The sequence below is a fragment of the Puma concolor genome, chromosome D3 (assembly GCF_028749965.1).
Source record: "Puma concolor isolate L17-30 chromosome D3, mPumCon1.1.hap2, whole genome shotgun sequence".
Lineage (NCBI taxonomy): Eukaryota > Metazoa > Chordata > Mammalia > Carnivora > Felidae > Puma > Puma concolor.
Window position 1 is genome coordinate 36,335,569 of NC_141678.1, and position 26,043 is coordinate 36,361,611.

Genomic DNA, 26,043 nt, shown 5'->3' on the forward strand with positions numbered 1-26,043 from the left:
ATGGATGCACACACGGGGGAGCCTTTGAACATTTTTAAGCGTGCAAACAAAATGATCTGACTGCCCTTAGGAGAAGACCGTGTTAGCGGCCAAGGGGAGAAGTGGTCTGCTGGAAGGAAGCAGTAATGGTAGTAGGGAGGCCACTGGGAGCTTCCGCAGAGACCGTGAGGGAAACCTCTAGTTCCTGTGCTAGTGCAGTGGCTGGGACTAAGGTGAGCACCGTGAAGAGCGCAGTGAATGAAGAGAACTGGCATACTGGAGAGTGAAAATGGGCAGAACTCCGTGACAGACTGGATGCGGACACTATGAAGGATAGTGTCAAGGACAGTGTCCACATTTTGGGCTTAAGCAAAAGACGGCCCCGCCTTTACTGAAATGGGATGGAATGAATGAGGGGAAACGAACTGCTGGCTTGTGGCCATACCATGCATTGTATAAGCTGGGATTTGAGATGTTTGGCCTGGAAATAGAGATGTGGGGGTGATCAGCATTGAAATAGTATTATTTAGGAAGGGATGAGGTCGTTGGGGAAAGGATTTTAGGGAGAACACTGATATTTAATGTAATCAATGGTGGAGGAGGAGAAACCAACAAATGAGCCAGAAAGGCCAACAGAGAGAGCTGTTACTGAAATCAAAAGGAAAAAAAAGGGGGGGAAAGGGGTCTTAAGAAAGAAATGCTTTCAAAGACACTGGGAGTTCAGGCGAGATTGGAGCAAAACATGTCTGCCCGCCCAGGGTTAAAGTTAAAGTTCCCATTTTACTTCTCTGGAAAGCCTTCCAAAATCTGGCCTAACAATCATTGGACCAGCTGAATGCCTGATGTTGTCACTGCATTCATAAGTTCATTTGGCCAAACATCATGGAGCACTGTCACAGCTCTTCTGTAGTATTAAATCATGATTTGGGGCGCCTGGGTGGCTCAGTCGGTTAAGCGGCCGACTTCGGCTCAGGTCACGATCTCACACTCTGTGAGTTCGAGCCCCGCGTCGGGCTCTGTGCTGACAGCTCAGAGCCTGGAGCCTGTTTCAGATTCTGTGTCTCCCTCTCTCTGACCCTCCCCCATTCATGCTCTGTCTCTCTCGGTCTCAAAAATAAATAAACGTTAAAAAAAAAAAATTTAAATCATGATTTAAATATGCCAACGGAATTGGAACTTTTCATGTAATTGTATCTTCTTTCTGAGGAGTGATTGATGTCTTCTTCTTCTTTCTGAGCCCACGGTGATGAGTAAATATTTGGCACTCAGTAGATATTTTCCCAAGAAGACTCCTGGGGAGAAGAGGTGTGTGCATGCACTCACATAAATGCGCACACGACCGCGAGTAGGATGTGGCTGCCCCCACACTGACTACAGCGCAAAAAGTAAATGCTTTATCAAAGGACCCATCGTTCCACTGTACTCACCTATGGCCATGGTCAACAGGATAAGCTAGATGGGGCTTAGTAACAGTCTTTCAGGCACAGCCGTTTGAGAAATTGCTAATACTCATAGATCCTCTCTCCCCCACCCATGCACACTAACTCATGCACTCCTAAAAATTATGCATCCTCTCCCTAACAAGTAAGTATGTTGTATATATGCGGACACAAAATGTCAGAAAGGTCATCGATCCCCCTCAAAGCCATCCAGAGCTCTGGGAGTTTGAATACCAGGAATAAAAAACCAGCTCTTCAGGAACAGGAGCAGTCAACTCTAGAATCCACTCCTACCATAGAGTGGATACTCCATATACATTTATCCAAGCAATTACTTTAATGGACGCCAAGAAAACAACTCTACACTCACACCCAAACGTATCATACCATGTCCTTTTGGCATGTGTTTTTTTTTTTTCATTTGTTTATTGTTTATTCAACTCATGTTTATGAAGTTCTATTAACTAGCAGGCTGTAGTAAAGCAGCAGGAAACTCCCAGAAGGAATGCCTGGGATTGCTTCCACACTTGCACTGTGGCTGAAGGATAAGGCAATTTCCGTGCAGCCTCTATGAAAAACACTGATGTTCCATGTTGGGTCTAGGCAATTTTATACAATTCCCCCAAGTCAAAAGGGAATGCAAATAACACAGGTGGGGGGTTAGAGTTAGGTGAGATGGGGGTCAACGGCAGCTTGTATTGGATGATTTCCGATTTGTACATAGGTGCCTGAAATATTCCCAACTTGTCTTCCCCTCCTCTACTTGTGGTCTCAGGTCCTAAACTACAAGATTCATAGAAAAACAAAATGGAATAACATGCCATCTTTGACCAGGAGGGGATTCAAAATCTTCTAGGAAGGGTGAGTTGATTGGAATTTCAGCCAGGGTTAAATACAGTCTTTTGATGGAGAGACGAGCAATCGGAAGAAGGAATAATTAAATCTGATTGGGGGGGGGGGGGGAGAAAAGAACCTAGAATATTTCAGGGAAAAGTATAATATTTGAATGAAAAACTGAAATATAAGCAGAAGTCCCAGAGGAGGAGAGAAGAGGGGACAGTATCAGGAAGACAGAAGCAAATGATAGAAAGAAGGTGTGATGGATTAAAATTCCATATACATAGCTCATTAAATTCCAGAAATTCCAGGAAAAAAATAATGGGAGATACGGTAATAAATGTAAATTGGAATTAGATCATGGAAGGCCTTGAATATTAAAACCAAACTTCTTAACAGGGCCCTTAAATTCTACTTCTTTCTATTCTATTACCTATCTTAGTCAGTAGTGATTAGTTGAGCCCAGTTATCCAGGCTAGGGATTTGGACATGTCTTCAACTCTTGATTCGTCAATACTTCAATCATTTGACAAGCCCAGACCATTCTACTTTGTTTGCTACATACCCATACAACACTGCACTTTATACTCTTCACACATTAGATTGGTTTATGGCCTCAGGTTCTAAATACACATACACACACGCGCGTGCGTGTGTATTGGAATTAAGTTTTTATGTTAATTCTAGTTAGTTACTAAACAGTGTAATATTACTTTCAGGTGTAGAATTTAGAGATTCATAATTCCATACATCACCCTGTGCTCATCACAAGTGCCTTCCTTAATCCCCATCAGCTATTTCACCCATCCCCCTTCCCATGTCCCCTGTGGTAACCATCTGCTTGTTCTCTACAGCTAAGAGTCCTTTTCTTGGTTCACCTCTCTCTATGGAAAGAGAGGGAGAAAGAGAGAGAAGTGTGTGTGTGTGTGTGTGTGTGTGTGTGTGAAAAAGAAAATATCCAGGACAAATACAGTATGTCAATGATATATATATATATATATATATATATATATATATATATAGGCTGTGTATCTCCAGAGAGATAGAAAGATATATGTGTGTGTGTGTATTTCAAAGTTTGTAGATGCGTTACTCTCATGACCAGGGGTCTGGCATTTACTCACTAGGCAATTGAGAGCCATTTAAAGAAAATGCTTGGACATGTATATATCCCCGAGTACTGTGTACTTGGGAGTATTACTGGCTGAAAGTTCTAGAAATAGACTTGATATGCAATGTTTACATTTTGAAAGGTTCTCCCAAATTATCTACGTAAGAGATGCATGTTCCCGCCAACAGTCTAAACACATATGCATTTCCCCACATCACTGTTTAACCCTTGATATTATACAGACTTAAACTTTTTGTAGCACTTATTTCATTTCAGAATCATTAGTAAGATTGGGTAGGTACCTTTTCACATGCTTACATGCTACTTGGATTTTTTTTTTTCCTATGAGTTGTCTCCTCTTATTCTTTGTCCAGTTTTTCTAATGGAATGCTTTGTCTATTTCTTATCAATCTGTATCAAGTCTATACATTGCAGCCAACAGCCCATCGACTGTTATAAATGTTGAAAATAATTTCCTCAAGTCTTGTGTCTGTATTTAGACTTTCTGAGTGGTATCTTTTGTCATTTACAAGTTTAAATATTTATATAGGTAAATCTGTCAATCTTTTAAAATAGAACTTTCTGGTTTTATTGTCAAGCACAGTAAGATATATTATAGAAATATCGTCCTTATTTTTCCTAACGTGTTCTGGTAGTTTAACTTTTGTGTTTAGAACATGACTCCATTTGGTAGGAGTTTTTTTTGTATGGTGTGAGGTAGATGTCTTATATGGCATATTATTCTTGTAAAAAATGCTGGATTTGTGAATATTTATTAAATTTTATTGATCTCTATTCATAAGTGAATTTGCACTATAATTTCTACCTCATAACATTTTGGAAGGACATGACCTAGTTGTTAACAGTTGTGACCTCTGTAAAGTGCAAGGAAGAAGCAAGGATACTATTTTGAATACTTCTGTACTTAAAATATTCCTTCAGAGAGTGACATTACATTTCTAATTTAATAAAATAAAAATTTTGATTGCTGTTGAGGAAGGCTGTAAATGTCAGTCTAGGTCTCGGGCAGATGACTGATAAAAATAAAGGGCTGATCAAAAAGTAAGGGATGTGAAGGGCTAAAGCCTAAACAAAGGTGGGGAGAAGAGAGAGGAAAGGCTAGTTCGAGAACACTGAAGATGGACCTTAGGGGAATAAAACGGAGAGGCAAAGAGTAAGATCAGAAGAGTGTTTTCATGCTGTCAATTGCCAAAACGTCTGGCAGAAAACGATGATGTTGACATTTTCTGATCATTAATGGTTTGGTGTATCTTTCATGAGAGGTAAGGAGAGAACCTGAAAATAACCTGAACCCACAGCATATTCATGTACAGCGTCTACTGCATTCAGCCTGTTTTCTCTTCTTTTCTGCAAAAAGGATCCAAGCATACTCCCTGCCCTAAGGAAAAATCTGTATCATTTGTTACTAAGTTTTTTCCAATGAGGGTAATTTACCTTGCCTTCTGGTTTTTACCTATAGTCAAATGTGTTTCTATGACAGAACTTACTGTTCCTAAGATCGCTGGGTTTTTTTGTTTGTTTGTTTTTGTTTTTGTTTTTCTGGACAACTGTTCCATTTCCTTAGCATGATGTCAGTCCCCAGAGCCTCTGGTCCTCCAAGGAACATTCAACAACAGTCCTTAGCTCCAGGAGGAAGCCGTGCCTATCACTGACTCTGGCACAGGCAGTACATCTTGACTAAAGAAGAGCTTCCTCATGAGACACCAGGTAAGCCCTATTTTGAGAACAGAAACCCCCTTTCCTACTTCTGGAAAGCATGGGGGAAAGACAGAGAAAGATTTGGTGGTCAGAAAACATACACATTTGACATTTTCCCTTTGGTACCTAGAAAAATGAACCAGCCTGTGCTACTTAACTATATCTGATGTTTAAAACCCTGATTTATGACACATTCACGTATCCCCATTATAACAGCATTTAGATCTGTGTTCAGCTGGGAGACCCTGGCTGCTGAATTCAGAGAGATTAATAGCTTCTTCTTTTGAATTATTTTTCCTATTGTTTTCATGTTAAAGTTACTTTTTACACAAAGATGTATGCTCAGTGGGATCAGAAAGAAAGGATCTGGCTATTATTTTCTGTTTGTCTAGATAGGAACATGTGGCTTCTGGGACAGATAGACTTATTTCTTGGAACTTAACATTGATTCAAAGGCTGTTATCTTTTCTCATAAAATATTCTGTTACTCTTAGGTAGGAATTTCTAAAACTGAGGCCAGAAAATGGTCCTGGGGCCAAAAAATATTAACTGAAAGATTCTGATCATTGAGAAAAAAAAATATGAACTTGTCTGATTTGATTATAAAACTTAGCTCTCAAAAGGCTGAGCCATCGATGTTCCTAACGCTGAATTCTTTCACAACGAAGCAACCAATGAACAGCATCAATAACTTAACATAAAAATCAACTTTTCCTTTTCTCTTACTTTGTTTAGCTTTCAATTAAAAACATTATTATTGTTATTAATTTTTGCATTTCAATACCAATTTCCAAAAGGTATAAGGCAACATAAATGTGAGGCTCGTTGGGTCAGGGAGGGGTTTACCAGTGATTACTGTCTGACAGCTAATCTGCTCAGGCTTTTGTCAGGAGTTCTGAAAGGTATTCAAGCAGAGGCTCCACCAGAGGAACAGTCGCGATTTTTAGAAACCTAACAACATATAATTTTGTTACATTTGCATTCAAATACATGCTAGCTTTAAAAAAATGCACCTGCTTGTTTCTATGACAATAGGCACAGTGAAATGATGCTCGTACAGATGTGATGATGACTGTCACCCCGTCACTGCTGTTATTTTTTTCTTGAACAATTCATCAAATTCTTCTCTGCTCTCTACCATTCAACCATTTGATATGCCTCAGTAGACAAAACTATGCCACGGAAGCCGAAAGGATGTTTTGCTAATACTAAGAACCAAGAGACATTATTCAATTGTTATCCCTGAGACAATGTCTATTGACTTTGCTAATTGGATAATCACCGTTCTTCTATAATTCAGTAGTAAAATATTTTATAGCTAGCAGGATGGGGTTGCCTCCTAATCAATGCTCGTTACAAAATACTTATTGTTTTTAATACAGGTTATTTTTTAAAAATATTATGTTGTGTCTTTACATATAATAGCATATAGTCCAGAAACATCCAAAGCATTATAAATATACACCCTGAAATGATACATTATTTGAAAAAAATCAGTGTTTTTTTTTTTTTTGCTTCTATGCAGTAACCATTATAACTATCAAAGACAATAAACTTCTTAAAAGACATGATGCCATTATGCGTTTTTAAAAATACTAGACAGTCTAGCTACATGGAAATTATAATAAAAATTAAATTACTAATGAATGTGTATACTACCTCATATAATGTGATGACACCATATGTTTGAATCGGTTCCCGCCACTGAAGAAATATCTTCTCTTCAAAAGTACTTCCTTGGATGGATTCAGTGGGAACAGCGCCTGGCACTAGAAGGGGGGGGAAATCAATAAAAGTTTGAGTGACCCCCCCTCAAAATTAGATTTTCCTAGATATATTAGATTTTTAACTCTCAATTGAGACATAAGATTTAATAGGCCACAGGTACATTCAGTTTTCTTTTAAAAATACGAAATTTAAAACCATTTAAATGGTTTTAGCACTGTCTTTATAAAGAAAATAATTCCATCATTTTTTTTTCTTTAAAACATGAATCAATTACACAAAGATCAGTAATTACCTTTGAAATGAACTTTTGTATTCTTCAGAAATAAGGAAAAATACAGAGCAATAATAATTCCCACACACTGCTTGTGAGAGTGGAAATTGGTACAGCCACTTTGGAAAACAATTTGGTAATGGTAGTACTTAGTAAAGTTACAGAGGCATGTATCATGTGACCCACTTCTAGGTATATTTCCGAGTAATATTCTTGCACATATACACCAGGAGACATACACTTATTGTCAATACAGCATTTTTTAAATGTTTATTTTATTTCTTTTGAGAGAGAGGGGGAGAGAGGGAGAGAGAGAAAAAGAAAGAGAGAGAGAGCGAGAGCACTCATGCATGCAGAGCAGGAAAGAAGGCAGAGAGAGGAGAGACAGAATCCCAAGCAGGCCCCGCCTTGTCAGCACAGAGTCCAACTCAGGGCTCAATCTCACAAATCCTGAGATCATGACCTGAGCCAAAATCAAGAGTCAGGAGCTTAACCAACTGAGCCACCCTGGTGCCCAACAGAGCATTTTCTAATAAAAATAATAAATTGGAGACAAACCAAATGGTAGGAAAGAATGTTTTAGTCATACAATATGATACAAAAAAAGACTGAAAATAAATGGCAGCTATGTACATTATCATGGATGGATTTTATATTTATAATTTTATATTTTTATATATTTTATATTATTGAGGAACAAAAGCATGTGAAAGAAAAATAGATATGAACTGCTGTACTGATCTTTAATGTGTTACATATGCACAAAATACATGTTTTAAAACGATGTGATATAGATGAAATAATATGTAATAAATATTTTTAAAAAATATTTTATGTATTAATGATTACAAAAACTGGGAATTTTGATGCCACTGTAAAAAATGTTTATTTATTTTGAGAGAGAGAGAGAGAGAGAGAGAGAGAGAGGAGAAGGGAGAGAGGGGGAGAATCCCAAGCAGGCTCCACACTGTCAGCACAGAGCCCAATATGAGGTTCAATATCACAAACTGTGAGATGATGACCGAGTTGAAATCAAGAGCAGGACACTTAACCAACTAAGCCATCCAGGTGCCCCTTTGGTGTGACTTTTTTAAAAACCTGAACTAACTAGTTTTCAAAAAAAAAAATCTAATGGGCATAAGGGAAGGTGGAAATTTACCTGCCAATTTTCTATAAAATAACATTTAATATTGCTTAAAAATATTATTTATCTCCTCTTCATTTAAATTCCTTTTTTGCACATATGCTTTATATTATATATAATTTAGTGTATTGGTGTGTTTATCCTATTTAAAAACTAGTATACCTGTAGTATTTCTACATATATTTGAAGGTGCATGATCAAATTTTTTGGTGACAGTGTGAGTAATCAAAGAGTGGTAGGAGAGGCCTCACACTTCTCAAAACTTATTACAAAGCTATTATATCATGACAGTGTGGTACTGACATAAAGATAAGCGTACAGATTAGTGGAAGAGAATTGAGAATACAACAACAAATCTCTACATTTGCAGTCAGGTGGTATTCATGAAGGGTGCCAGGAAAATTTAATTGGGAGATAATAACCTTTTCAACAAATGGTGCTGGGACAACTGGATATCCGTATGCAAAAAAATGAAGTTGGATTCTTACCTCACACCATATATAAAGTTTACATCAAAATAGATTAAAGAGATAAATGTATGAGCTAAAACTACAAAACTCTTAGAATGAAACACAGGTGTCAATATTCATGACCTTGGATTAGGCCACAGTTTCTTGGACATGACACCAAAAGCACACATACACAAAAAAAGTAGATAAAGTACATCATCAGAATGAAAGCCTTTGTGCTTCCAGTGGCATTATCACGAAAGTGAAAAGGCAACACACTGAATAGGAGAAAATTTTTGCAAATCATTTATCTGGCAAGAGACTTGTATCTTAAATACATAAAGAACTATTAAAACCCAGTAAGAAAACAAATAATCCAATTAAAAATGGGCAAAGGGTCTGTATAAATACTTTGCCAAAAAAGATACACAACTGGCCAATAAGCACATGAAACGATGCTCAACATCAGTAGCCAGACAGAAAATGCAAATCAAAACCACAATGACATAGTATTTCAAACCATTAAAATGGGATAATCCAAAGGCAAATAATAAACATTGCAGAGAATGTGAAGAAACTGAAACCCTCATGTTGAAGGGACTATAAAATCATACAGCTCCTTTGAAAACAACCTAGCAGCTCTTCAAACAGATACACACAGATAAATGTACTGTGTGAATTCCACTCCTAGGTACATACTCAAGAGAACTGAAAACATATATTACTCAAAAAATTATACATGAATATTAAAATAAAATCATGAATATTAATATATAAATATTAATAGCATTTTCATAATAGCTCAAGTGGAAACAACCCAAATGTTCATCAACTCATGAATGGATAAACATCTCAATACAGTTTAAATTTTTTTTTTTTTTAACGTTTATTTATTTTTTTGGGACAGAGAGAGACAGAGCATGAACGGGGGAGGGGCAGAGAGAGAGGGAGACACAGAATCAGAAACAGGCTCCAGGCTCTGAGCCATCAGCCCAGAGCCCGACGCGGGGCTCGAACTCACGGACCGGGAGATCGTGACCTGGCTGAAGTCGGACGCTTAACCGACTGCGCCACCCAGGCGCCCCTCAATACAGTTTAAAAAGGGGGTTAGAGAATGTTTTAGATTGTGGGAGGATATGAATGGACCTTTAAGGGTTGGTAAGATGTCCGAGGTTGGAAAGGCTGCCTAGAATTTCAAAAGGACTCATAGGTAGTACACATTTTTTTAGTTGAGGGGCTACTGAGGTAGATGTAAGATTTTATAGTTATTTTAAACACAGCTAAGTATAGCTTGGCAGAAAAAAAAAGATACAGATTCAGATTCAGACGTGAGGACTGGGTTATGATTTAAGACTTTTCAGTAATTATTTATTTATGTATTATTTTTGAGGGGGGAGGGGCAGAGGAAGAGGGAGAGAGAGAATCTCAGGCAGATTCCACATCCAGCACAGAGCCCAATGTGGGACTCAATCTCATAACTCTGGGATCCCGACCTCAGCCAAAATCAAAAGTCAGACACTTAACCGACTGAGCCACCCAGGCAGCCCAAGACTTTTCAGTAATTAAAGTGTACAATTTTGGACAATTCACTGAACCTCTTTGGGCCTCAGTTTCCTCATGTCTAAAATGAGGAAGTTGGACTAAGTTCACCTCTACCATCCAAACTCTAAATAATACATAAATATGAAAATAATTGTTTATCTCAGGTTGAAGGAACTGATGTGAAACTATGCAGAAATAAAGAAAACCAACACATTTAAGAAGTTATAACACTGATAGGTTCTAAGAAAATTCAGAGTCCAGAATTTAAGATGGTAATATTCATCAATCAGAAGCTGAAGTAAAATGGGCCATGCCAGTGAAAACTCTACTTAGTCTCTTCCTCTTGACCTTGAAAGTGTTTATTATGACATCATCATCAGTCTTCTCGTGGTATCAAGGCAAATATGAGTGGTTCTATTATTCTGAGATGATATTTCCTAATTGAGAATACTTACTAATCTATGTATGTGCAGATGTAAAGAGGTGAAGACTTAGAAAAAAATATATCTTTGGTTTCATTCAGTTAGTTTAAATCATAGTAAAATAAAATGGGAAAGTCAAAATTATGCTGAAGAGAGGACAACTTAAAGGGGTAAACTTATTAAAATGTACTGGAGATCCTGCACTTGATGGCACTGTGGACATGTTAACAAGAAAACCTAACTGAGATTCGTATATATATCATATATATGGATATTATATAAATATACATGTACACTATATTTATAGATAATTATATATATAATATATGTACATATACATGCATATATAATATATAAATGAATATATATAAATGATTAAATAATAATAATTAAATAATATATAAATGAATGTATATACATAATATACATATATATTTTTAAGGTCAGGAGCAGACAAAGTAAACTAAAATAAAATACCGGAAGAGTTGAATAAATTAGGAATAACAGTGTCTCACAGGAACTTAGGTCTACTACCTGTTTTCAGAAGTTCTTAGAAATTCAGGATTTGGGATAAATAAGCTCTAGTTTCTAAGTTTGTGGAACTGAGCTCTATTCTTGTGATATCTTTAACAGTGATAAAGAGGTAATTTTTTCCATGTACTTTCTCATGAAATAAATACTCAATAAACATATTTTACCAGAGTAAAATTCATAATGTTCAATGAACTGTAGCCTTTTATAATGGTAGACACATAAAGTGACCACCCCATTTTTTTCAAACTCAGAAATGACAATTATTCTATTTTTGTCTTTTTTTCTCTTTCTCTGTTTTCGAAGTCTTTGTTGTTAGGAAATAAAATTTGAAATAAAAGCTTTTCTAATTAACTGCATGCCCGTGTGCTACGGACACAGTAGAATTTTTTTTGGAAGTCATGCATGCCCCAACTTCTGGGACTAGCAAGGTAATTTACACAAAAAGGTAAGTTATTCTTACCTCATGTTCTGATGGAACTTAACAGAACTCCCATCTCCTGTCCTTTCTCAATTCGAAACCCAAAAGTAGTGACTGGGTTCGCTCACGTGGCTTTGAGTAAGACACACCTGCTCGTCTCTAGAAAGGACTACATATCATCTTCCCTCTCCTTGGTTAAAACATTACTGTTGATGAAAACCTCAATGAGGTGATGATCAGCAAACTTTACTGTTTTATCTAAAGACGAACAGAACACTTCTGAGTGTTTTATTTCGCAATCTGTATCGTGCCTATTGTTACAGAAGAAGAATAGAAGGCTTCTTCTCTCCAGTTTGTAGTTAACAGACGAAAAGATTAAATATAACAAAAAGAGCAAGGAAAGGTCACAAGGAGTTGCTTTGAATCACTGCAACAACAATAATGATCGCTCATTAAAGGCCTCTCTCTGTCAGCTACAAATGGCTCTCTATGTAAATTTCCTCTAACTCTAATATGCTTGACAACTCTTATTATTCTCACTTTTCAGATGAGGGAATTAAAGCCCATAGATTAAAAGATTCTTATCAGGTGCAAAGGAGGTCAGAGGGGTGAGAGTGCTACAGGCTGGAGGAGTTGGAGGCAGCTTTGTGAAGGACCTGAAGCCTGAGGAGCCCTTTGGAGGGCAGCAGAGGAAATGGAAGCGAGATGCAGCCAGGTGGACGGCAGGCGGCGCTGGAGAGCAGACCTGGAGGAAGAGCGTGGAATGGAAAGGACATGGCCTACCAGACCTGCTGCCTGGGTGACATTCTGGGCAGAATGATCTGCACTGGAGGAAAAGTCACTAGTTCTAGAGTATGAGCCAGGAAAGCAGAAGACCTTGGAAGCCAAGATTTAAACAAAGTCAATGACAGCTCTGTGGAGAGAGTGACACGATACAAATGTATTTTTATATTGTGATTAAAACTTTTTTATTTCAAGTATAATTAGCATACAGTGTTATATTAGTGTTAGGTGTACCATATGATTCCATGATTCTATACATTTCTCAGTGCTCATCAGCATAAGTGTACTTCTAATCCCTTTTATCTATTCCACCCATCCCCCCCCCCCACCTCTCCTCTGGCAACTACCAGTTTGTCCTCTGTATTTAAGTCTGTTTTTTGGTTTCTCTCTTTTTTTTCCCCTTTGTTCATTTGTTTTGTTTCTTAAATTCCACATATGAGTGATTTGATATGGTGTTTGTCTTTCTCTAACTTATTTCACTTTGCATTATACTCTCTAGGGTCCATCCATGCCATGTGGCAAGATTTCATTCTTTTTTACAGCTGAGTAATGTTCCATATATTGTCCATCTATATGTGGACACCTGGGTTGCTTCTATATCTTGATTATTGTAAACAATGTCACAATAAAAATAGGGGTGCACATACCTTTTTTAATTAGTGTTTTCAATTTTTTGGATTAATACTCAGTAGTAGATTTACTGGATCATATGTTAATTCTATTTTTAATTTCTTGAGGAAACCCCATAATGTTTTCCACAGTGGCTGTACCAGTATATGTTCCCACCAACAGCGCACAGAGTTCCTTTTTCTCCACATCCTTACCAACACTTGTTATTTCTTGTGTTTTTGATTTTAGTCATTTTGACAGGTATAAGGTGACATCTCATTGTGGTTTTAACTTGCATTTCTCTGATGATGAGTGATGTTGAGCATCTCTTCATGTGTCTATTGGCCATCTGTGTGTCTTCTTTGGAAAAATGTCTCTTCAGGTCTTTTGCCTGTTTTTATATTGGATTATTTGTTTTCTTGGCACTGAATTGTATATGTTCTTTGTATATGTTTGATATTAACCTCTGTCAGCTATATCATCTGCAAATATCTTCTCCCATTCAGTAGGTTGCCTTTTTGATGTTTTGATTATTTCCTTTGCTATGCAAAAGCTGTTTATTTTGATGCAGTCCCAAAAGTTCAATTTTCCTTTTCTTTTACCTTGCCAGAGGAGACATACCTAGAAAAATGTCTCCACAAAGATGTGGAAAAATGTCCTCCTCAAAGAGAGAGGACTCAACTAAATAAAATCAGAAATGAAGGAGGAGAAATAACAGAGATGCAGGAGTATTTTAAACATGTTTTGTGGCTGAGTAGGCAACATTAGAATGGGCAAAAGCTGGAACCACCAAGGAAGGTTAGAAATTTCAGCATGTAGGGGCGCCTGGGTGGCTCAGTCGGTTAAGCCTCCAACTTCAGCTCAGGTCATGATCTCACAGTCCATGAGTTCAAGCCCCACGTCGGGCTCTGTGCTGACAGCTCAGAGCCTGGAACCTGCTTTAGATTCTGTGCCTCCCTCTCTCTCTGCCCCTCCCCTGCTCACGCTCTGTCTCTCAATAATAAATAAACATTAAAAAAAAAATTAGGGGCCCCTGGGTGGTTCAGTCAGTTAAGTGTCTGACTTCTGCTCAGGTCATGATCTCACAGCTCGTGGGTTCGAGCCCCGTATTGGGTTCTGTGCTGACAGCTCAGAGCCTGGAGCCTGCTTCGGAATCTGGGTCTCCCTCTCTCTCTGCCCCTCCCCTGATTATGCTCTGTCTCTCTCTGTCTCAAAAATAAAACAAAAACATTAAAAAAAAAAATTAAAAAAGAAAAGAAATTTCAGCATGCAATAACGAGGATCCGGATATAGGTAGTGGAAATTGAGAGAAAAGAACAAGTTAGTATTTTGGAAGTAGAAACAACAGGAGTTAGAACCAAATTAAGCATAGAAATATGGAGGTGGGGGTCAGAGGTGGCCAACTGATAATGTTGACATCTTATTCCACTTTTCTGGAAGATGGCCAAGAACTCGGAGAAACAGAGATGGGGCCCCAAGTCTCAGCCCTGATTGGGTGACCTGAAGGAAGCTAATATTCCTGACAAAAATAACTGCAGTGAGACAACTATTTGAAAGCAACCAGCACAGGCAGGGCTTGATGGGGCTACAGAAAAGAAAAGAGAAATCTGTGGGATGAGCTCATCATTTACTCTGGCCAGTTCCCATAATCGGTGATCAAGGATCACTGCATAATCAGTTGCATGAAGAAAAAGGAAAAAAGTGAAATATCTTTTGCCCAGGAATAAGTAAGTGTATTCACTTAATGGGCTTCTCAAGTTCCTTGCCATCTTATTCTGATGCCTGGCAAAGAAATTTTAGGCCAAATATATGATACGCTACCACCATATTTTATGTGCCATATGTACATGTTATTGTGCGCGAGGGTCCCCTGTATAATCAATGTAAAAGCTCATTTGTGTCCATGCTCTGGGATTCAATGGATAATTTTACTATGCTAAATTATTTTAGAGGTTTACTGCAACTCTGTATTTGCTTTCTTTGATGAGTTGCTAGTGACATGCACTGCCTCTTTGTTAAATCCTTGTTTATTGAGGTAATATCCAATTATAGTATTGGTCCTATGGGAAAGTATCATCTATTCCATGGCCAGCAACCTAATGAGGTAATTTCTCAGCACTGTGCTGAAAAGCAAGGGCAACCTCTATTTTGTGAATTTTTATCTGAACTATGAAATATGTTTCAGAATGCCATGTAAATATATTTAAATAAGCATTTCATATAATCTCCTACCCAAACAACAACTCTTAAGTCTAGCATGATAATAAAATTTGAATGAAGAACTATTTAGAGCAATGTAGGATAATTACATATAGAAAGGCAACTGTACGATGCATAAAGAATTAAAATAAACTTCTGTATCTTTACTCCTTTACCCTTTTACATCGGTGCTTAAATTCAGAGGCACAGATACACATTTATATTTTTCAACACAGTAACTCATTCCTTCACTTTCATTACAGAGATCTCAACCTAAAAGAAGTAACGGGCTGTTTCTTTGAAAGAATATGTATTTCATGTAAACATATCATTTAAAAGTACTTACAGTCTTCATCTGTCTGTACTATGAGTTCTTGACTTTCTTTCCGTCCCTCGGGATTCATGAGGATGAGTTTCACACTGACGTTGGTGTATGGTGAGAGGTTAGTGATCGTATGTTGAGGGTGTGAATTATCTGTGTCCCAGCTTACTTCTTCTCGCACTTGCTCCTGCCCTCCCACTTGGTAACAGTAGTGGACCGTGAGATTATAGCTATGGCAGCGAGTTACATTATATCCGAATGGCTCCCAGCGGATGGTGATTTGTCGAGACTTGACTTCCACCACTTCCAGTTTTCTTGGGCCACGCATGGGATCTAATACATAAAAGAAAAGGAGGAACAAGAAAACAGAAGAGAAATGAATTGTAAGAGGTCGGTGAAGCCCAGATGTCACACATAGTCTTAGTTGTCCTGAATATCTGGTCTCTTCCATGATAACGAAATCCCTAAATCGTAACTGGGCATAAAGCCACCCAGAATAAAGAGCAGAATCTTCAGTGGCTTCTGCTGTGAGGTGTGGCTCTGTGTCTAAATTCTGGTGATTGGCATACAAGATGAGATCAAGAACGGTTTCTGGGAGGCGTCCTTAAAAGGAGCTCACCATCTTTTCTCCTTCTTCCTTCCTGTTTGCTGGATTGAGGATATGATGTTTTTCGCTCATGCCAACAGGATGGGCCATGAGGCACATAAACATTAACCATTCAAGGCAATGATGAAGGACCCAGAGTTTCTAATAATCACTGAGTTACCATTCTATCCCTGAACTGACAACTTCCAAAATTTTCATTAGAGGGAAATACAGTGCTTTTCTTTAAGGCTCTTCTCCTCTGAGGCTCTGACACATGAAACCAATCTCAATGTGAATTGACAAATATGTTTTATCTTTTAAAATTAATTTACAATTATGTAATTGGAAAACATAAGAGAAAAAGCTTGAGAATTCAGCATGAAATAACCTAACGATTAGAGAGCATAAACCTCTGAACAGGACTCCAGGCCTTTTCTGCGTTTTGATTTGCATAGAATTTCATGCAATTACTCTACAAGTAGTTCTTTCCTATCCCTGACAATGTCTTCATATTACTGCTGAGCCCAAGCTCCAGATACAGAGTTTCAAACTTAGAAATCTAAATGATTTGCAGGGACTATATAAGTATTTTAAAAGTTTTAAAAGAAAGAATATATACAGAGAAAGTTTTAACTTGTTCATGAGATGATGATGAAAACCACAGTACTAAATACATAATATTTGGGGTGCCTGGGTGGCTCAGATGGTTAAACATCTAACTCTTGATTTCTTACGGTTCGAGAGATCAAGCCCCGTGTCAGGCTCCTTGCTGTTAGCTTGGGATTCTCTCTCTCCCTCCCTCTCTGCCCCTCCCCTGCTCATGCTCTCTCTCTCTCTCTCTGTCTCTCTCTCTCGAAAAAAACAAACTTTAAAAATAAACATGGGGTCCCTGGGTGGCTCATTCCATTAAGCATCCGACTTTGGCTCAGGTCATGAGCTCATGGTTTGTAGGTTCAAGCCCTGTGTTGGGCTCTGTGCTGGCAGCTCAGAACCTGGAGCCTGCTTCAGATTCTGTGTCTCCCTCTCTCTCTCTCTGCCCCTCCCTCCCCTGCTTGTGTTCTCCCTCTGTCTCTCAATAAAATGAATACATGTAAAAAAGATACATAACATTTATTGAGCACTTACTATTTGCTATACACTTTTCTAAGCAGTTTACCTTTCGTGGATTTGCTCATCTAAAATGCTCTGTTTTGGACTATCCATAAATATACTTACTCCATATATTCTGACTGTTTGTTTTCCTGAATTGTGGTCATCACACATGAATGTAAAGAGATCCATGATTGGTAAGGGAAAATCAGCATGAAAACTTGAGAAATAATAGCTATTTACTGTATGTGCACTTATTCTGTGTGACTTGCTTTCTATACAGTCTCTATTCCTCAAAGCAATCCTGTGAATCAAGTGCTATTCTTCCCAATATACAGATGAAAAAAATTGCAGCCAAGGTGGGTCCAAGAACTTGGTTCAAGGTTTCACTATGGCTCTTGAATTCATATATGTCTGACAACGAACCGTGTTGCTTTAACTCTCTACTGCAGAGTATCTACCAAAATAAAGAAATTATTAGATTTAAATTAGAATGTTCAAGATATCCCCAAACCCACCTAAAACATGACCACAGACTGTAAAATATAATAAAGATCGCATGCATTTAATCTTTGAACAAAAGTGCTTGTGAAGATTCTTTCCTCTTCTCTTTCTAATTCCATAGAAGAGGGGTCTACGCCATGTTCCCCATTTCAGCTTTGCCAGAAAACTCTATCTATACTTTGTGGCTATTGGAGATTTGTCTGGACTAACATTGAAGTTCATTTCTTGATTTCCGTTTGTGCATAAATTCCTTGTTTTCTCCGTCACTTAGGACGTAGGTAGAACCTAGAATTACTAACTACTTCCTTTCCGGTGACCTCCAACAAATGAAAACACTTCAACAGAAATAATACCTTGGTTTTATATGTGCAAGATGGGATTTATCAGCCAGATATCTGCTCAAACCATAAAATGAGGTTAATAATGATCATCATGCTACTCTGTCCTATAGTAATTCTAGGAACCAAGGACGAGTGAGACAAAAACTCCCCCAGAGAATCCTGAGTGGCATCCTCATGGAATGCACCTTACTACTAAATCAATGTCTTATATTTAAATTGCTAGTATTAGGGGAAATATCATAAATAAGTTATTTGTAAATAACATTGACAGTTTTTTCCAGTCTCATGACGTTTTGCAATGTAAAGGAAATGTCTAATTTTATATAATGCTTTGTTAGTTGAATGTTTACAAAACTTTTAATATGCTCCAGATCCCTTATACATAAACAGATTAACAAACATCTCTTTGCCCCTTTCCTTATTAATCACAGGTATCCAAGAGAACTGTTCTAAAGCATTTTCCCAAGGTTTTCATCAATTCTACTTACTAATAAAATGACTAAATGTTTCAGATATTAGTTTAAACAATGCAGTTCTAACTTAATTTCCATAAAAAAAAAAAAACTACTTTCTATTACATAAACAGGCCTGCATCATTTCTTAGTCAAGAAAATACACACATGGACCAAGTTCTTAGTCAAGAAAATACAGGCGTGGACTAAGTTCCAGGAATAAAAAAGCCAAGGGTTCAGTCTACTTACTGGTCAAGTTTTCTTGAAATGCATGCTGGCTTCCCCTCTGTTAATACCTCTAAAAATTCCATCATGGTAAAATCATGTCTCAAACTTCCCATAAATTTGTCAAAGAAAACAGCTAAGCCTAGCACAAAACAACCACATCTGTGGCCAAGGTTCCAGAGTTGCTACTGTCGAAAGGGGTAACTAGCAGACTAGAGACAGAGGCTGTTTGAGGTCTAAACCTTAGATGCAAAGAGGCGTGTGCTCATTGGCTTGAATCTTCAAGATTCTGGTTCACCACCAGAACAACACTATCTTACAGAAGCTGTTACAAACAAGATATCACCATTTATGTTCTCTTGGGCCTTTGCCTCGAGTATAATGCTGTTGTGTCTCCTAATATGTCCACGCCAAAATGGCAGGGGCACATCATATCAACAGGGGGCAGGGATGAATGTCACTTTATCGCTCCATTCCAGCCATCCCCTGACTTCTCCACTAGTGGAAAACTTAAGAGAGAAATTGAATCAATACCATGATGCAGAGGCTCCTGGGTAGCTCAGTCAGTTGAGTGCCCAACTCTTGATCTTGGCTCAGGTCATGATCTCGTGGTTTGTGGGATCAAAATCTCCTGCATTGATGGTGTGGAGCCTGACTGGGACGTCCCCTCTCTCTCTCTCTCTCTGCCTCCTGCCCACCCTGCTCACACACACACTTTCTCTCTCAAAATAAATAAGTAAACTTAGAAAAAAATACCACAATGCAGGCAACGAGGTCCACCTTAGATGGAGAGCTGTCATTTCTCTCACCAGGGCCAGAAGGTAAGAATTAGTTAAGTGAGATGGGAAAATGGGAGCTGGTAACATAAACTGAACCCTGTGAGTTGCCAACTACCTGTGATGACATTCTTTTTTGAGGGTAACGTTGACAGGATAAGTACAAGGACTAAGGGAATCTGACAATCCTTTCAAGTCATGCTAAGCAAATGGCCTGATTTTATTGCTTTCGTTTCTTCTGCCATTCTGAAAATCAAGCTCTGATCCAGAAATGGTGTATAATGGTTACATCTTAAGTTAGTGTTTTATAGAACCTTTATCTTCAATGCGTCTGCTGGAACCATTTCGATTAGCGCGCTGCTAAGTGTGAATGAGGCATTCCATGGGGACATTTACTCCAGTGAGTTATACTGATGATCGCTGCAGACTTTGAAGGGCATTGTTGTAGAAATATATCACACCGTAGGCAGTAAATGGCAACTTCATAACCAGAAATGTGTAATTTCAGTCGGCTAATTACAACTCATACTGCATTTCTAGGAGCAGAATGTGAGCACTGCCAAAAACACTTGGAATATATTACTACCATTATATGTGCACAAAATAAATCTCTTAGGGTTAGATAACAGGGTAATTAATTATATTCACAGGACCACTAGGCAGATATTTGCTTCTGTTTCCTCATGATCCTGGAGGTGCTACTGGGGATGCGAGTCGCTTCCAAGGCCGTTCTTCTTCACACTCACACCCTTGGCCCACACTGGAATGGGTCTCATGACAGGCCCCACTGGCGTGAATCATGAGGCCAGGCGGCCCAACCTGGGCCCAGTGACTCACGATAAGAGACTAGAACAGCCTCCCTGAGGAGAGCAATGGCTGTCATGCCTGAAGCTTAGTCAGGGAGTTCTTACCACTTCCCAGGCTGGCGGCAGCATTTTTCATTCTGTTCTCTTTCTGCCAGTTCCAGCCAGGTTTCATGCAGAGAAGTCTGACAGTCACAGTCCTGACCTGGGGGACCAGCAAGCCCAGTACTAGCCTCCGGCACTTTAGCATCCTATTTAATCAGTGATCCTGGCTCCTTCTACACTCAGTCCTGTTTTCCTACGAATAAGGGCAGAAACTGACTGGGAGGATCAATTTCCACTGCAGGTTCAATTCACAGCTCATTTCTCTGGAACTCTGCTCTTTACTTCTATTACAACTACGGTGCTTTTTCAGAAACTCAATTTCAGAACCTGTGAGAGATATTTGGGTGTAATTTTAGGATCCTGTCATTGACAATCAAATACATAGATTACAACCAATGCTCCCGCTAACAGGTTTCTCTTTTCTTCCTCTTCATGAACTATCCAGAGGTCTATTACAATAAAAGCGGTAACAACCGGAATGGCATGGTAGGTCCCCTTTGGCACCTTCAGCTACTGTGTTTCTGCCTTGTCAGTCACACAAAGGGAGACAAAATAATAATGCAACAGCTTTCTTTACTAGCCAGTTAAATCAGAGCAAATACCTGTTTAATTAATATTATATTGGCTTACCCAAGCTCTCGATATTCCTCAGAAGCAAAGATTCCAGGCACACGGCACTGTTTTCAAGTGACATAAATATAGTCTTTGAGTCAGTCAATGTTTTCCAGAGTTTAAAAAGTGTCCCTTGTCAGTGAATTTGAAAATTTAATTCATAAAATTTATTAAATTTAATTTATGCTACCTTACAGGCATCTATATATCTGGGATGTAATTGTAGAAGGTAAAAGCCACCATATGAATAGTCTTTTCCCCCATAAAACTTTTCACAGGTATCATGTGAATTGTTTTTGGATTGTATCATAATTAAAATCAAGAAATGTACTTGAAAATTGTCTATTTTTCTGAAATATTTCACACAATGCTACATAGAAAGAATAGTTTCTTGCCAAACACAAAAAACCCTAAATTTCAAACATCATACTGATTTAAGAGATGAAAAAACAGGCTCACTGAACAAATGAATGGAAGTATAGCAGTGCTAAGGTCGCACATAATCAAACATTCTCCTTCCTTCCTTGGTCGAGGACGGACATATTCTTCACAATGTCCCATGTGCTTTCCAAGTGTGGGTTTGAACTTGGCCTAAGTGATAAAGGTATGTAATCCACTGGCCCATGTTGCTGGAAAATGTACTATCCACCTACTACTTTTATTGATAGTTTTCACTTCCCTCCCAGGAGAAAGCCGAAATTCCTATTCACATTGTAAGGAAAATGTGAAGGATTCTTGCATGACAAAGTGACTACTCGAAGGTGAGACCCTCAGGAAGGAGCCCGAGGCTGCATACACACACTCTAACTAGGAGCAACCACTTACAGCCTGGGGGAGAATTCTCTAGTGGTGTCAGGCGATACTTGAAAGAGCAGAGTGGGAAGATGCTTTGCTTAGTGTTTGGTTTGCACACTAAAAAAAAAAAAAAAACAAAAAAAACTATCTACCTATCATCTATCTATCTCAGGTGTTTGGTTAATCACCCAACGTGCATGCTTTGAGGATAATTTCACCAAATCTTTCAGGGTAATATTTTTTAAACAATTTTTTTTTAGTGTAACGTTCTTAAGCAAAGTTTGTTGAAAGGCAGGTGGAAAAAAGAGGCAGTGAACAATTTACTGTTGACAACTTCTGAAGAAAAGAAATTTATGCATTGACAAGGCACTCAATAGCAATAGCCTTTGTCATATTTTATTCTGCCTGCATTGATTAACTGCACAGAATAAGGCCAGAAGTCCCACAATGCTTGAAAGACGTTATTCTGTTAAGCATGAGTATTCTTTTCATTGGCGTTAATTTAAGGTCGTTGAAATTTTAAGTAATAAAACCTTGGAAAAGCATTGAAAAGTCCTAAGTAAAACAATCACCTGTGCACCTGCTAATATCAAATGTGTTTTTGTGTTTTGCCTCAGATCAGTTTTTACGAAAGAAATAAAATACTACTGATATAAATTCTTGCCACTTTCCTGCAAGCAATCCCAAGGTTATTATGTTTCATTCCCAGACATGTTTTTATACTTTCCTTACATATATCTGGGATGATTACAACTTTACATAAATGCTACCATTCTTTGCAGCTTGAAAATTCATTCAATGTTAGCCAAGTTTAAAAATATAAATCTAGTTATAATTTTAACTGGTGTATAGAATTCTATTAAACAAGCCATAGCTTACTTATAGGTCCCTCCATTGAGAACAGATAGGGTGAGTCTACTTTTTCTCTGTTACAAGCACCGTACAAGGAACATCCTCGCACACATGTTCCTTAGCCACCATTTCCCTTGAGTAAACATAAAATGTGGGACTCTTGGCCTGTAGAGTTTGTACATCTTCAAGTGTACTAGATAATGCCGAATTGCTCTCCAAAAGTAAAACAACATTCAGACGTTCCTTTCCCCTCAGCGAGATTCTATTTCAAGGCTAAAAAGCTAAAGCCCATTCCTGAGGCGAGATCTTGAATTATTGGTATTGGTTCCAGTAAAATGTAAATAAGCAAAGTCTACTATGGGACCATTTTAGGAGCTGTCTCATTTATATGATATAATCTTTGAAATGGAAATGTATTATGTACAGAACTATCTTCCTTCAGCGATAGCAACTCTGCATGGCACGTGTTTATGTTAAGAGTCTCTCCCAATAACCATTCATCACATCATATTATGTGGATCTGCCCAAAGCAAAATAAAAAATTCAAACTCACCACATAGAGAACTAGATAAATTAATGAACTGATGGATAATATATCCATAAAATAATTGTTAATTTTTCTGATGACAACAAAATGGCACATCATTTACTATGAAGGACTCTTTCACTTCCACACAACTAGATCCAGCATATATATTTTTTTAATTGCAAAGAATGTAATGTATCTCCAGTGGCACCTCACACCGTGTTCCCTGTCGACAATAAAATAACATGATAGCTGCCTACCTCCTCTCTGCAATCTAAAGAATAACCCTTGGGCCAGGGGCAGCATAGGGAAGCTAAACCTGAGGGCTCCAGGTTAATCTCAGATACTTGGAAGTAGCTCAAGTCAACAGTAGTAGTCGATAGTCAGTACTACCACTTGGATTCCAGGAGACAAAAACACAAATGTTCTCGGAACAAAATCATTCCTCAATACGGTTTTCAAAGATAAAGACCAGCCAAATATGAGCTCATTAGTGGAGATCACCAAAATTCCCCAGAAAACTGCCACAGTGAGTCAGCAGAAACAGGAAACAACAGATGTCGATGTAGACGAAGAATATAAAATGGGAGTACCGCTTCCAAATTTAAAAATGTAATCACAAAAATAAGCATGCCACCATGAAAAGCAACCAGCTGGATTGTGAAAACAACTAAATATAACTTTTAGAAATAAAAGATTAAAATACAACAAAAACTCAAAGGATGAATAAAACAACAAGATTGGATACAGCTTAAGAGAAAATTAATGAACTAGAAGATATATCAGAGAAGAATATCCAGAGTGCAGCACAGAGAACCAGAAACAGGAAAGCAGCAGAAAATAGGAAAGAGAGATGCAGAACAGAATGTGAGAGGCTGACTCATTTCTAATCTCGCCGGGAGGAGAACAGAGACAATAGAAGGAGAGGCACCCTACCTGAAGATATAATGTCAGAAATTTCCAGAACTGACAGAAGACATCAATGAAAATATAAAGAAAGTATAACATGCACAAATTAGGTACACACTTAGACATCATGTAGTTTGACTACAGACACCAAAATCAAAGAGAAGATCTTAAAAATATCTGGAGAGAAAAGACGTATCACTTACAAAGTAATAGCAATTAGGTTGACAGGAGGTTTCTCAACACATCCATAAATGGGAACAATAGGTCCAAAGTGCTGAGAGAAAACATGCCAACTTACAACTGTATATCTAGCAAAATTGTCTTTCAATAAGTAAAGGTCAAAGGATGATTTCAAAGAATCAAAACTGAGTAAGTTTACTACAAATAACCTACATTCAAGGACAAACTTCAGGAAGAAAAAAAATGATGTTTGAAGGAAAGCCTGAGATGCTAGGAGAAATGAGATGAGGAAAAATATCTAAATTTGTATTCGTAAACTAATAATAATGTCTAATGTGAGAGGTTTTAATTTTTTTTTTAATTTTTTTTTTCAACGTTTATTTATTTTTGGGACAGAGAGAGACAGAGCATGAACGGGGGAGGGGCAGAGAGAGAGGGAGACACAGAATCGGAAACAGGCTCCAGGCTCTGAGCCATCAGCCCAGAGCCCGACGCGGGGCTCGAACTCACGGACCGCGAGATCGTGACCTGGCTGAAGTCGGACGCTTAACCGACTGCGCCACCCAGGCGCCCCAGAGAGGTTTTAAAAATAGCATGGAATTAAACTACTAACAATAAGAGTAGTGTAGACAGAGAAGGCAATGCTCAGCGTCGGAAGAGTACAAGATCCTTACATCACTGGGAACGTGGGGGTTTAAGTTATTAATTATAGGCTTTTTTAAAGTATGCAGGATAAATTTTCTACAGTCAACCACAACAAAAATAGCAGTAGGTGACCTTTTGCAACTATAAAGAATAATAATTTTTAAAAACCTCATACATTCATAGGAAAAACAAATAAGTCAAATACCTATACGAGCAATTCTACTTGTTGGTAGAAACATGTCCAGATACATCACAAATCACAGTAAATGTAAATGGAAACTTGTCAATTAAAACATCCAAAGAGTTACAGTCAATGTAAAATCAATACCTCGCTATATGTTGTTTAGAAGGAATAAATCGAAGACACTTGTACATGGAAATCTGAAAGTAAAATCCTATTAAAAAAAAAAGGTGATTGGCAAATACTGACCATAAGAATCACAGAATAGGTGCAGTAAGGGACACAGAGAATCATTACATAATGACAAAAGTTTTAATTCATCAAAAGAAGAAAACATTCATCAAAAAGATAAAAAGAACTGTAAATTCTTACACAGCCATAAGATAGATAGCCTTAGAGTGTACGAAGCATTTGATATCTTAATACAAAACCAAACAAGGATAATGTGTATGAGCAACATATTTCATTCATGCATCGATGAGTAAATTATGGACAAAATATTCAAATCCACCGTATACGTAAAAATGATAATACTGCATGACCAAGTTAGATTAATTAGGATGGTTTAACATAAAATGTCTATAAATGTAATTCATCACATTAACAAATTAAGGAAGAAAGACCATACGATAGTTTTAACAAATGCAGAGAAGTGTATTTGTCAAAATGTCCACTCACTAGAAGGAAAATTAGCAAATTAAGAACACAATGAAATTTCACATGCCTGCATCAGCAAGTATTGTTCTGAATGGTAACACACAAAGGAACCACACAAAGATGCAAGCTATCACTGAGTCTCCTGAATATTTTCCTGAAGGTTCTAGCCAATGTAGTAAGAAATAAAAGGTATAGGGGCATCTGGGTGGAGTGTCCAACTTCAGCTCAGGTCATGATCTCATGGTCTGTGGGTTCAAGCCCCGTGTTGGGCTCTGTGCTGACAGCTCAGAGCCTGGAGC

At 38.0% G+C, this 26,043-nt stretch overlaps 1 protein-coding gene across 6 annotated transcripts in view; it reads right to left on the bottom strand.

Annotated features, from left to right (window-relative positions):
- Positions 1 to 26,043, bottom strand: part of PTPRM (protein tyrosine phosphatase receptor type M) — an 801,865-nt gene that overhangs the window by 301,299 nt on the left and 474,523 nt on the right. For all 6 annotated transcript variants that reach the window (XM_086682486.1, XM_086682492.1, XM_086682490.1 and 3 more), the window contains 2 exons: positions 15,531 to 15,839; positions 6,745 to 6,854 (listed from right to left, as the gene is read on the bottom strand). In XM_086682486.1, the coding sequence (XP_086538612.1) occupies positions 6,745 to 6,854; positions 15,531 to 15,839 (419 nt within the window). The remainder of the gene's footprint in view (positions 1 to 6,744; positions 6,855 to 15,530; positions 15,840 to 26,043) is intronic.